The 14,178-nt window shown below is 38.6% G+C and overlaps 1 protein-coding gene across 3 annotated transcripts; it reads right to left on the bottom strand.

The window, feature by feature from the left end:
• Nucleotides 1-108: 108 nt before the first annotated feature.
• LOC309494480 (uncharacterized protein) lies at nt 109-13,927 on the bottom strand. 3 transcript variants are annotated; one of them, XM_082163881.1, is made up of 7 exons: nt 13,481-13,927; nt 10,132-10,192; nt 9,722-10,045; nt 4,121-4,468; nt 2,928-3,245; nt 2,737-2,772; nt 109-1,176 (listed from the first exon to the last, which is right to left on the bottom strand). In XM_082163881.1, the coding sequence occupies exons 2-7, from the start codon at nt 10,175-10,177 to the stop codon at nt 1,049-1,051; spliced, it is 1,200 nt and encodes a 399-aa protein (XP_082020007.1). In that variant the 5' UTR covers nt 10,178-10,192; nt 13,481-13,927; the 3' UTR covers nt 109-1,048. The 3 variants fall into 3 exon arrangements, with proteins under 3 accessions (XP_082020007.1, XP_082020008.1, XP_082020006.1); XM_082163882.1 differs by having other exon boundaries at nt 9,722-10,036; nt 13,477-13,927; XM_082163880.1 differs by having other exon boundaries at nt 13,477-13,927.
• Between the last annotated feature and the right edge of the window lie 251 nt (nt 13,928-14,178).

Genomic DNA, 14,178 nt, shown 5'->3' on the forward strand with positions numbered 1-14,178 from the left:
TGTTGTGAGATTAGAGATTATCACTGTTGACTTTTGCTTCAAGAAGGTTGAGTTTCTACATACAAAATGCATAAAACTCTCAGTTTCAGCATTAGAAACACATCAACACAAAACGTCACAAAACAGTGATGAATCAGGCACAAAAATTCTGAAAAAAGGTCTGAAAATGTTTTGAATATAAAAAAAAATATTATGGATTCTCGATTTGTGATGCGGCAGCGAGCTATAACGCACATATGTGCCCTTTTTATGTTTATTAGAGGTTGAAATCAAATCAAATACTGCCAAAACACCCATACTATTTCTGAATAGGATGTATACTTCATCAATTGTATGAAATTATGGAAATGAATGGTTCAGATCACTCAAAACATATATGAAAATGGAGGCGCCCTTATATGGTCAGTGAGGAAGCTGGCTGTCCATCTAGTGAAAACGTTTGGTACTGCACCCAAATAAAATCTTACTGAAAGCTCATTTTTTGAGATTTCAACCTAAAATTTGTAACACAACTTGTTTAGATTTTTGGCTTTAATTTTCTAGCAGTTTTAGAGTAAAATATATTTTGTAATATATATATTTGAACTGTCTTTTAACAGTTAAAGGGTTAAAAGATGGTAAAAAATTCAAACACTAGAAATACTTAGAACGTACAAAAAAATTTAGCACCATTTTAAGATAAATAAATGAATAGCACCATACTCAAAAGATTCACAGATCAAAGTACCACCCTTTATATTGTATTTAAAACTAATTAGTTTTAACAAACTTTATTTTTATTTTTTTTTATTTTTTTTTTTTCAGAGAAAATGTGGGTTTAGTTATTAAAACCCTAAAAAATGTCAGAGCGCATTCTGGATACAAGACAAAATAAAACTCAGGCGAACCTTTATATATATATTATATAAGTATTAAATAGTCTTGAGTCCTGTGAGTAAACAGTTGTGCTCCACAAATAAGACAAGCTATATAAAATAATACATCATATTTTGTTGAACCAACTTTTCCCAGCTCACAAAATTGCAATGGAAATGCCTGGAACGTTAACTCAGATTCTTCCGAACACCAGTAATAATCCCAGAACGACTGCAGTCACGAGCAGAACTCCAGTGATGAGTCCAATGCGGATCCAGGGAATCTCCTCATCCGAGAGGAACTCCAGAGGATCACGCTGACCTGAGAGGAACATCTCACATTAAACATTAGGGGTGTTTCAATATATATGTGACCCTGGACCACAAAACCAGTCACATGGGTACATTTTTTTGAAATTGAGATTTATACGCCACATGAAAGCTGAATAAATAAGCTTTCCATTGATGTATGGTTTGTTAGGATAAGACAATATTTGGCTGAGATACAACTATTGAACATCTGGAATCTGAGGATGCAAAAAAAATCGAAACATTGAGAAAATCTCCTTTAAAGTTGTTCATTTATGTTCACGATTTTGCTGCATTCACTCACAAAAATAAATGTTTTATATACGGTATTTACGGTAAGAAATTTACAAAATATCCTCATGGAACATGATCTTTACTTAATATCCTAATGATTTTTGGCATAAAAGAAAAATGGATAATTTTGACCCATACAATGTATTGTTATACAAATATACCCGTGCGACTCGAGACTGGTGACGTGATCCAGGGTCACATATCGTGTCACAATATATCGCAATACAAAAATTTAACAATATGTATCGTGGATAGTGACAATATTTATTGTGGATAGTTTTATTTATTGTGGATAAAAAATCAAGTTTTCATAATTTTAGTGTCAGTACTTCATTAAACTGCTATATATAATTTTGAATATAATGTATAATAATGGAATATTTGTGTGCCTGATAATGCCTTATGTCTGATGTTACCAGTAAAAACATTAATTTAAAATATCTATAATAATAATAATATAATACATAATACCTTATGATTATAATCACACAAACATTACATGATGACAAAATGTTCATTTTCTTGGACTTTCTTACAATAGTTCTATGTTTGGAACTGATTAAAATGTAATTTTAACCTTTTAATATATATATATATCAACAAACGGACAGGGAACTACGTCACACGTTGAAAGGTCGCGCCAGCGCCGGCAGAAGTAGAGGATAGTTCAAATAGTATTGTTTGCTATTATATATATAGTAATAGTATTCAGTGAATATGAATATGAATAGTATATGAATAACATTCTGATGAATATGAATAGTAGTTCAAATAGTATTGCCGGCGCCGGCGTGACCTTTCAACGTGATGATGTAGTTCCCTGTCCGTTTGTTGATCAGCTCAATCTGAACTATTGAAGGTAAAAAGGCTAGATAACAACCTCTTCTTCAGCTGTGATCGCGTACAGCCCGTTTAAACACTTCAAACACTTTTGAAACTGCATTGATTTGGACTTAAAAACGATGGTAACCAATGAAGTCCATTGTTAGAAGAAAAATCCAGAAATGTTTTCCTCAAAAAACATAATTTCTCTCCCACTGAGGAAAGAAAGACATGGATAATCTTGGATGGCATTGGGGTGAGTAAATTATTAGGAAATTTTCATTTTGGGGTGAACTAATCCTTTAAGAGAGTGAATTTTCAATGGTCTGTTCTTCACACAAAACTATCATTTGTCTTCAGACTTGGTATATAGCGCACAGGCTGTATGGACTACATTATAAATATAATGTATAAGAATGATCAGCTTTGCATGCTTAAGAACACGGTCAATACTCACCAGAAACGGTGCCCGCCTCAGGGACGGCTGACACATCTGTCCTCAGGAGAAACAGTGTTGGAGGAGAGAAACACAGATTGAAACAGGGTCAGTATAAACCAAGACACTGAATCACCAACAACATTATATGAGAAGAATCAGTCATTGATAAAACATGTATTGACTGTTGGGCGGATGATCAGTAGCAGTACCTTCAGCTCTCTCAGTGTGTGTGTGTGTTGGTGCTGCGCTGCTCGCTTCAGTTTGAGCTCTCTCAGTGTGTGTGTGTGTTGGCACACTGATGTTCATTTCAGTCTGAGGACTCGTAGCATGTGTGTGAGTTGGCACACTGATGTTCATTTCAGTCTGAGGACTCGTAGCATATGTGTGTGTTGGTGTCGTGCGGTCCGCTTCAGTCTGAGCGCTCGTAACAGCCGTCCAAGCTGGCAAACTTGTGTGAGTGTGTGTGTGAGAGGTCGAGCTGGCACTGGAGAACGAGTCCATGAGGTCTGTCATCCCTGAAGACATAGCTGAGGAGAGAGAGAGAGAGCGAGAGAGAGAGAGAGATAGACGGTTAACTCTCTAGAGACACCTGCTTTATTAATTCATTATATTTATTTTTTCCCCCATTATGAGTGGACACGCCCCCTTACTGCTACTTGGCTCACTCTGTCTCCTCCCCATCATGAGTGGACACACCCCTACTGCTGATTGGCTCACTCTGTCTCCTCCCATCATGAGTGGACACGCCCCTACTGCTGATTGACTCACTCTGTCTCCTCCCCATCATGAGTGGACACACCCCTACTGCTGATTGGCTCACTCTGTCTCCTCCCCATCATGAGTGGACACGCCCCTACTGCTGATTGGCTCACTCTGTTTCCTCCCCATCATGAGTGGACACACCCCTACTGCTGAATGGCTCACTCTGTCTTCTCCCCATCATGAGTGGACACACCCCTACTGCTGATTGGCTCACTCTGTCTCCTCCCCATCATGAGTGGACACACCCCCTACTGCTGATTGACTCACTCTGTCTTCTCCCCATCATGAGTGAACACACCCCTACTACTGATTGGCTCACTCTGTCTCCTCCCCATCATGAGTGGACATACCCCCTACTGCTGATTGGCTCACTCTGTCTCCTCCCCATCATGAGTGGACACGCCCCTACTGCTGATTGGCTCACTCTGTCTCCTCCCTCATCATGAGTGGACATACCCCCTACTGCTGATTGGCTCACTCTGTCTCCTCCCCATCATGAGTGGACACACCCCCTTCTGCTGATTGGCTTACTCTCTCTCCTCCCCATCATGAGTGAACACGCCCCTACTGCTGATTGGCTTACTCTCTCTCTTCCCCCATTATGAGTGTGTACTCTGTTCTCAGTTAAACACACACGTACCCCAAACAATGAGCGCTCGCCTCTCCGGGAATCCGCTCCGCGGCTCCTCGTAATCGACGCCCTTGTAACGGCACTCATAAACGCCCTGGTCGAAAACACTCACCGACTGAATGGTCAGTGAGAAGTCGCCGCGAGAGATATTGTGTTTGGGTGGTAATGCCATGATGTTGTAATCAATACTGACGTCCATCTTTCCGGAGCTCAACCGCAGAATCTCTTTGTCATCTTTCAGCCACTGGATGTAGATGTCTTCCCATGGTTTATATTTAGGGATATTCCCAAAGCACTCCAAAGTGACATCCTCGCCCTCATAAGCTTCCACATGATCAGGGAACAACTCTGGTTCTGCTGAAATACGAGAGAGATTTCTCTTAAACTTGTGTTGATGCTCATTCATATGGCATTTATGAACTGGTACTTTGTGCCTGAGGTGGGAAAATATGATTAAATATGAAAGTTTAATTTTCTCAGGCACCTGAGATGGTTTTCTATCTAGTGTACTAATCGACCTTCCTGTCTCTCTTTTGAATTCAACACGGAAGTGACTTAAACTACAATTCATCGACTGGCCACTAGAGACCGGCTCCAAAAGAGAGTCAATCCCATGTTAAAATGCCCAACTTTACAGCAGAAGAAAACATGTTTACAGCCTTGTACAAAAAGTGGTTTTGGTCTATATAGCTAATGTTGCCCTTCGTGACGACTGTGAGGGCGGTGGAAATTTTATAACTCATCCGTTTAAATGATATTAAGCCTTAAAGTTCTGCATAATTAAGGGCGTGGCCACTTGAGTGACAGGTGGGTTGCCGCTGATGTCACTACTAGCCGTTTGTCTGCTGTCTGTTAGTGTCACGTCACCTCAGCTAATCCGCCTCTCTGCACATTTCCGGTTATCTGGTGTGGTGAAGAGATGAGTCCCAGCTTAGGACCCAAGCAATCCGATTGGTTCAAAGCGCGTTTGATGGGTAATCGCTTTAGTGCCTGGCTACAAATCAGACAAAATCACATTATTATACAAGTTGTTTGAACTACGTTATAATGACCATTAATGTCTTTTAACTCACATATACTAGTATATAACCGAAGCTATAGATTGTGAAATTAAACGTCAAATTAAATTATATTTTGCTTTCAACAACATGAGATTTGAAATATGGCCTTTTTCTTTCTGTAAAGCTGTGTGTACATTCTATGAAAAGCGCTATAACAAATACATTTATTACTTGATGGCAACAAACTGCTTTTATCTTATCTTGTACATAGCAGCGGGATTTAGCTGTAGGACCTCATAGCAGCGGGATTTAGCTGTAGGACCTCATAGCAGCGGGATTTAGCTGTTGGACCTCATAGCAGCGGGATTTAGCTGTAGGACCTCATAGCAGCGGGATTTAGCTGTTGGACCTCATAGCAGCGGGATTTAGCTGTAGGACCTCATAGCAGCGGGATTTAGCTGTAGGACCTCATAGCAGCGGGATTTAGCTGTAGGACCTCATAGCAGTGGGATTTAGCTGTTGGACCTCATAGCAGCGGGATTTAGCTGTAGGACCTCATAGCAGCGGGATTTAGCTGTTGGACCTCATAGCAGCGGGATTTAGCTGTTGGACCTCATAGCAGCGGGATTTAGCTGTAGGACCTCATAGCAGCGGGATTTAGCTGTAGGACCTCATAGCAGCGGGATTTAGCTGTAGGACCTCATAGCAGCGGGATTTAGCATTCTACATTAAAGCTCCAATATGTAACAATTTTGTAATAAAATTTCCAAAAATAACTTGCACAGTGTGATATATTTCCTCCAGTTGTGTACTTACAATATCTCAAAAGTCTCCAAAGATTTTTTATTTCAGAGAAATTCCGATTTTAAATAACTGTCCGTCCCGGAAAAGAAATGTCGCCTCTCAGTGACGCAATATCCGCACTATCCTTTTTTTACGGTGTGGACCATGTGATAGGATATTCCACCACACCGGAATATCACATGATCAAATGCGATGTGGTGGTTATAGCGTTATAGCCATAGACTGTATGGTTATAGCTGTTATGGATCACGATTACTCTTTGGCGAGTATTGAAGTGCCAACAAAACGAAAGCGTCCATATTCGGACACACGCAGACTGTGTGACAAACGGAGGAATAAAACCCGGATAAATATCGGCCAGGCGTTTTCGAGATGGAGAGAGCTGCGCCACAATCTTGGACTTGACAGAGACTCTGCTCTCGCGAGTGTATTGATAGACAGGTAAGCAAATCAAAAAAAAAAATGATTGTACAAGTAACGTAATAGTTACAGTAAAGATGATTTTAATAGATATGAATTACACCACATGCCTGTAATAATTAGGCATAACATTTCACGTTCCTTGCAGTTCATTAATTATGATGACATAAAAGAATACGATCAGACATACAGGTAATACAAAAACGAATAAATTACCTCATCCGTGATCATGATTCATTAATTCCATTTAGATACATCGCTAGATGGTGAAAACACATTAAAAACGACATCTCCCATCGTCACCTCCTTCATAAATATGTCCATCAAGCTTCGCCTTTGTTATTGTTGGAAACTGCGCCCTCTTGTGGTGAAAAAATATTACATATTGGAGCTTTAAGCGACCACATAACGCTAAAACAGCTAATGTTAGCTACAAGAAGTTATCGCGAGAACAGCTTTAGATCAGGGACTCATCTCTTCACCACACCGGATAACCGGAAATGGGCAGCGAGGCGGATTAGCTGAGGTGACGTGACGCTAACAGACAGCAGACAAACAGCTAGTAGTGACATCAGCGGCAATCCACCTGTCACTCAAGTGGCCACGCCCTTAATTATGCAGAACTTTAAGGCTTAATATCATTTAAACGGATGAGTTATATATTTTACATATTTATAAAAACCGGGAGTGACGCGCGGCCAAAATGGCGACGGCCGGCTCCGCCCACTTTGAGCTTCAAAAATGCTCTTCAGAAACACTACGGGTGATGTCACGGACACTACGCTCATATTTTTTTACAGTCTATGGTACTAATCTAAATCAACTAGTGATTGTCTTGTTCAGGGTTTGAAATTAACTAATGCTGTCAGATCACTAGCCACTTTGGCGGGTTACTATGTTTACTCACTTCGCTGGGGAAGTTCGTGTAAGTCAAACCTGCGCAAATACTCGTGAGTCGTCGTGATATATTAAATACAGCGTATTGCGCAGAATCTGCTCATATCTGGCTTACTTGAACACACACACACACGTCACTACACAACAAATGACGGCGCGCTTGTTCATTTGCATTGAAGCAATAGCAAAGATTAAAAAGCATTTGATTCATTGTTATTTTCCAACATCCTACATTTTTTTTGATGTTTTGATCTGTCCACCTAAAATACATTTTTGGTTAAAAGGATGAAAGATGCTGGATGACAGGATTTTGTTTGAATAAGAAATGAATGTATGAAATCCAAATTGTATAATATACTGTATATAACTAGATGAAAAAGTTTGTAGACAAACTTTAAAGGGTTAGTTCACCCAAAAATGAAAATTCTGTCAGTAATTACTCTCCCTCATGTTGTTCCAACCCCGTAAGACCTTCGTTCATCTTCGGAACACAAATTAAGATATTTTTGATTAAATCTGAGAGCTGTCTCACTCCTCCATAGGCTTCTAAGACACTATAACTTGCTGGCCCAGAAAATGCATTAAAGACATCCAAGTGACTACAGTGGCTCAATCTTAAATTTATAAAGCGATGAGAATACTTTTTGTGCGCAAAAAACAACAAAAATAACGACTTTATTCCACTATTTATTTCCTTCTCTCTGGGCCTCGAGTTTTTTCACGTAGTGTAATAGCGCAGCGCTTCTGTCTTGCACGTCACCACGTATCACACACATGACCAGCGTCGGGCAATAGTGAGCCAACACAGACGCGCTGTGCTAAAAAACTACATGAAAAAACTCGAAAAGGTCTTACGGGGTTGGAACAACATGAGGGTGAGTAATTACTGACAGAATTTTCATTTTTGGGTGAACTAACCCTTTAAGTTGGCATGAAAAAGCCTTGCCAGAAAGTTTGAAGAATTTTTAAAAGCTTGAAGTTTGAAGGTTTTTAGTTTTAATTAAAGTTTAAGTTTTAGTTTAGTAGTTTTAAAAGTTTGAATGTTTTCAGTTTTAATTAGTTTAAGTTTTAGTTTAGTAGTTTTAAAAGTTTGTAGAAGTTTGAAGGTTTTCAGTTTAGAAATATTAGATAGAAGGGAAGCTTAAATAAGTCTCAATTGATTAGAAATAGTACATAGAATGGCAGCTGATGGAGTCTTAATGAGCCTCTCTCCAACTGTCAATTTTTTTTATTTAGTTTGAAGTTCGAAAGAAAGAAAGAAAGAAAGAAAGAAAGAAAGAAAGAAAGAAAGAAAGAAAGAAAGAAAGAAAGAAAGATGGTTTGTTAGTACCAAAGTTTGAAGAATTATTAAAAGCTTTAAATTTGAAGGTTTTTAGTTTTAATTAGTTTAAAGGAGAACTCGGTAACTCTAGCGAACTCTAGTCACTTCTTCGCTGATTTTCCCTTTTGTTGTCACATGTTTTCCCCACGAGCTCCCCCTACAGCTGTGGGGGGGCGTATATTTCACAACACAGTCGTAAAAAACTCACTTGCGGCGGCCTCCTCCCCCTCTCTACCGCTGCTCATGTGCATTTGTTTTGATCGGAGCAAGCCAACTGTATCGTGTGGAGCTATGTCTACCGAGGTGGGTCATCTGGTAATACATCATTCATGCGTGTGTGTTTATGTCGAATTGCCGTAAAGCAATTTGTGTTTCGCGCTCGTTCTCGTTCTAGTTCTCGCTTCTCACGAGACTTCCAATTTCTAACTTGCCGGGACGGTAGTGTTGCAAGTTGCAAGGTTGGTTTTCCGCCTGGGAACGCTGGGGGGAGCGGGGAAAGTCACCAATATCACCAGAACAGGTTGTTTAACCATCCAAATGATTTCTAGACAGTTTTATTAAGTTAAAAAAGTTACCAAGTTCTCCTTTAAGTTTTAGTTTTGTACTTTTAAAAGTTTGAAGGTTTTCAGTTTAGAAATATTTGATAGAATGGAAAATGAGTCTCGATGTATTAGAAATAGTACATAGAATGGCAGCTGATGGAGTCTAATGAGCCTCTCCAACTGTCAACATTTGAATTTAGGCAGTTGAAGTTTAAATAGTCTTGGCTCAATTTGAACATTCCGCAATGAAAGCCTATGGGATTTTTCCAAGTTTCAATCAGCAATTTTAGGAAAACAGCAAGTCTGATCAGTCTAAATAGATAAAGCAACTCGAGTCAAAACAGTTTGAAGGTCTAGTCTGAGTTTAGTGGTTGTAGCTCGAACAGTTTAGGAGGAGTAGCATGGAGAAATTTTGTCTAAGAAGAAGAAGAATAATCTTAAGTACAATATCAGTAAATTGGCTTTTCCAAGCCAACTTAAATATATAAGCTGTGAATCTGGTTTATCTATTTATTTATTTTTTGGGCTAGTAGAAGTTCTGAATGGCCGCTAACTTTAAAATGGAGTAGCCCAATTGGCCGGTGAGTGAAAAAGTTAATTTCAAACCCTGGTCTCGGTTACTTACTCAACACCTGCAGTAACACAGAGCAAACGGGTTTCGTTTCCTCCCAGAGACATTCGTATATGTCTTCATCGTTCAGCATCACGTCAGTCAGAACCAGGGAAAAGTCCTTGGACTCGGCGGGATCCCTGAGGAAACTGACCCGCCCCTCAAACGCCCTCCCGACCCTGATGATGTCATCGCGAACCGAGAGGACGTCTTTTCCCATCGCCTCCCAGTGAACCCACAGCTCTTCCACTGGGAGTCCAGAACCATTGCAGGGCAAGATCACGCTTTTCCCGAGGATCGCCCGGACCTCCGACGTCTGCAGGTACAAACCTAGACAGACTGGATGAGGACGTGCGACGCCATGAGACATTAATACCAATTTTAATATCAGATTCTTCTAAACACAGAAGAGATTCCTCACTTACCACTGAGGGCTACAGTAAATATGAGCGCAGTGCTGAGAAGAGTCATGTCCTCTTAGAAAACCTGGTAAATAATGATAAAAAAAGATTATATAATCTATTATCTCCCCAAACTGTGCATTCCATTTTGCAATTACTTTTTATTTATTTTTTTATATATCATAAAATAAATACTTTACAATTTATATATATATATATTTCCACATTACAATAAAATTCATGGTGAAAATACGCATTAATATTAAAATAACATCACAATGGTTTTAATGGCCCTAAAAATTTTCATATATGCTTGTTTATATATATATATATACACTCACCTAAAGGATTATTAGGAACACCTGTTCAATTTCTTATTAATGCAATTATCTAATCAACCAATCACATGGCAGTTGCTTCAATGCATTTAGGGGTGTGGTCCTGGTCAAGACAATCTCCTGAACTCCAAACTGAATGTCAGAATGGGAAAGAAAGGTGATTTAAGCAATTTTGAGCGTGGCATGGTTGTTGGTGCCAGACAGGCCGGTCTGAGTATTTCACAATCTGCTCAGTTACTGGGATTTTCACGCACAACCATTTCTAGGGTTTACAAAGCATGGTGTGAAAAGGGAAAAACATCCAGTATGCGGCAGTCCTGTGGGCGAAAATGCCTTGTTGATGCTAGAGGTCAGAGGAGAATGGGCCGACTGATTCAAGCTAGCTGATAGAAGAGCAACTTTGACTGAAATAACCACTCGTTACAACCGAGGTATGCAGCAAAGCATTTGTGAAGCCACAACACGCACAACCTTGAGGCGGATGGGCTACAACAGCAGAAGACCCCACCGGGTACCACTCATCTCCACTACAAATAGGAAAAAGAGGCTACAATTTGCACAAGCTCACCAAAATCGGACAGTTGAAGACTGGAAAAATGTTGTCTGGTCTGATGAGTCTCGATTTCTGTTGAGACATTCAGATGGTAGAGTCAGAATTTGGCGTAAACAGAATGAGAACATGGATCCATCATGCCTTGTTACCACTGTGCAGGCTGGTGGTGGTGGTGTAATGGTGTGGGGGATGTTTTCTTGGCACACTTTAGACCCCTTAGTGCCAATTGGGCATCGTTTAAATGCCACGGCCTACCTGAGCATTGTTTCTGACCATGTCCATCCCTTTATGACCACCATGTACCCATCCTCTGATGGCTACTTCCAGCAGGATAATGCACCATGTCACAAAGCTCGAATCATTTCAAATTGGTTTCTTGAACATGACAATGAGTTCACTGTACTAAAATGGCCCCCACAGTCACCAGATCTCAACCCAATAGAGCATCTTTGGGATGTGGTGGAACGGGAGCTTCGTGCCCTGGATGTGCATCCCACAAATCTCCATCAACTGCAAGATGCTATCCTATCAATATGGGCCAACATTTCTAAAGAATGCTTTCAGCACCTTGTTGAATCAATGCCGCGTAGAATTAAAGGGATAGTTCACCCAAAAATGAAAATTCTGTCATCATTTACTCACCCTCAAGTTGTTTCAAACCTGTATGAGTTTCTTTTTTCTGCTGAACACAAAAGAAGATATTTTGAAAAATGCCTGTAACCAAACAGTTGATGGACCCCATTGACATCCATAGTAGGAAAAAAAAATACTATGGAAGTCAATGGGGTCCATCAACTGTTTGGTTACAGGCATTTTTCAAAATATCTTCTTTTGTGTTCAGCAGAAAAAAGAAACTCATACAGGTTTGAAACAACTTGAGGGTGAGTAAATTATGACAGAATTTTCATTTTTGGGTGAACTATCCCTTTGAGGCAGTTCTGAAGGCGAAAGGGGGTCAAACACAGTATTAGTATGGTGTTCCTAATAATCCTTTAGGTGAGTGTATATACACACACACACATATACATATATATATACACACACACACTATATAGTTTGACAAATACAGTTTGTTTTTATGACTCTGCGAGTTTAATTAAACCATTTGAAATATAAGGAAAATATTGTATATGTTGTAAATATTTTAAATATGAGGGAAGAACAAACACTAATCTTGGTTAAGGCATTAATCTGACAAAACTATTTGGCAAAAAGGCAAACAACTACAAGCTTTATTTTAATAGGCAAAAATCTAAAAGCTGACAGGAAACAGTAAACATTGATTAATCAGTTATTAATATTCCACTGGTTCTCTCAGTGTTTGTGTGTTCATAATTTATTCGTATGACAATCTGGCCCAAAAAAATGATGTCGGCACAATTTGGCATGTTTCATTGAGTTATCCCAAATATCAATATCATGTATTTAAAACTTATGCTTCCAAATGATATTAATAATCTTGGGTATTGTGGGTCACGTGTCGGACAGAGCGACGCCCACAGAAGCAGCTCGAGCTGTATTTAATAGTGCTGACGTGCGTCACATGATCCTGTAACCCGATCCACATTACACACTCTGGGGTTCACAAGCTTACCAGTTATGAAATAAATCTACTTTTTTTTTTTTTATCACAAATTATGACACTTATATTCTGAATTTAATTATTAGACAATACAGCAATAGATGAGTTTATCACTAAAGCACATGTAAATCATTATTTCAACAAAAAGCAATGGGACACTGATTTAGCTTTTATTTTCATTAGTTATTTGAGCAATTTAGTTTTGCTTTATTATTAGCATTTGCTTCGTAAAATATTTTTATTTAGCTTGAATTTATTTTTTATTTCGGTTTTAGTCATTTTAGTACTTAAACTTTTTTTTTTTTAAGAAATTTTATTCCAACATTTCTAATTTTCTACATTTACGTTTTAGTTAAAAATCTAGACACTAGTTATGGAACTTGAGTTATGGAAACAGCCTTTTCTCTGTTGATTTAACTCGTAGAAAGAGAACTGATCAATGTTAGATTAACATCATGTTTAATGACAAGGAAAACAGATTAAGACATTAAAAGTTCGGGTTACACTTTATTTTAAGTTATTTAAAACTTTATATATTTTAATACTGAGTAATAATAATTAACTACATGTATTTACTATGGGGTTAGGGTAGGATTAGGGTTTGTTTAAGGGTTAATTGCATGTAATTATGCATAATTACTATGGTAAATACATGTAACTTATGTAACAAGGACACTGTAAAATAAAGTGTGTAATACAGATTGCACTATTTACACAATACATATCATACACGCATATATTTTCCTCATTACACCTTTAATTTCTCCTTGTAACTTCTTTTGAGTCAATTCACAGCTTCACGCTTTATTGTCGAGAAATAACATCAACATAGTTTCTGGAATATGATGTTATTTCCGTCTGAAAGCATCACTGAGTCGACGAGGACATGAACGTACTCACGAGTGTCCAGTCCTTCAGAGAGTATGATCATCAGAGCGGCTTCATTCACAGTTCCTCCGGTCTTCAGCTCAGGGTCGAGTCACACATGCTGAACAGAGAGAACATGAATCCAGCGTATCTGAACATGCACACACACACACACACACGCTGCTTTACGTTTAGGGCTCGAGGTGACGGGTGTATGTGTAAGCCGTGTGTGTGTGTAATGTTAGTGTGTGTGTGTGTGAATTTCTTGGCTTGACTGCAAGTATTTTTACACTTCTGGCAGAAACTCAAGCTCTGCTTTTAGACTAGCAAGACCTCGCAACACAATTCGTTGACTCGCATGCAGAACAATAACTCACAGACCAAGTTTGCAACAACTTAAACGCTTAATCTAAACTAATAATTGATAAAAATTAAAATTATCTTCCCGGTGGATCTGAATGCGTTTAAAGGGTAAATCTCACAAAAAGTGGCCAGGTCGCATTTCACTTGCAAGAATAATAATAATAATATTTAATTAAAAATCAAAAAATATATACTTTACAATATACATATATTTTTACATTTAAAATTAGGGAGGACATGTGCCTAAATATTAAAAAAACATCACAGTAATTAACGTCTTATTGGCCCTAAAATGTGAAACATACATATATTACTGTGTGTGCATATATATATATATATATATATATATATATATATATATAAAAATT

The sequence above is a fragment of the Leuciscus leuciscus genome, assembly GCF_965113295.1.
Source record: "Leuciscus leuciscus genome assembly, chromosome: 3".
NCBI classification, from domain to species: domain Eukaryota; kingdom Metazoa; phylum Chordata; class Actinopteri; order Cypriniformes; family Leuciscidae; genus Leuciscus; species Leuciscus leuciscus.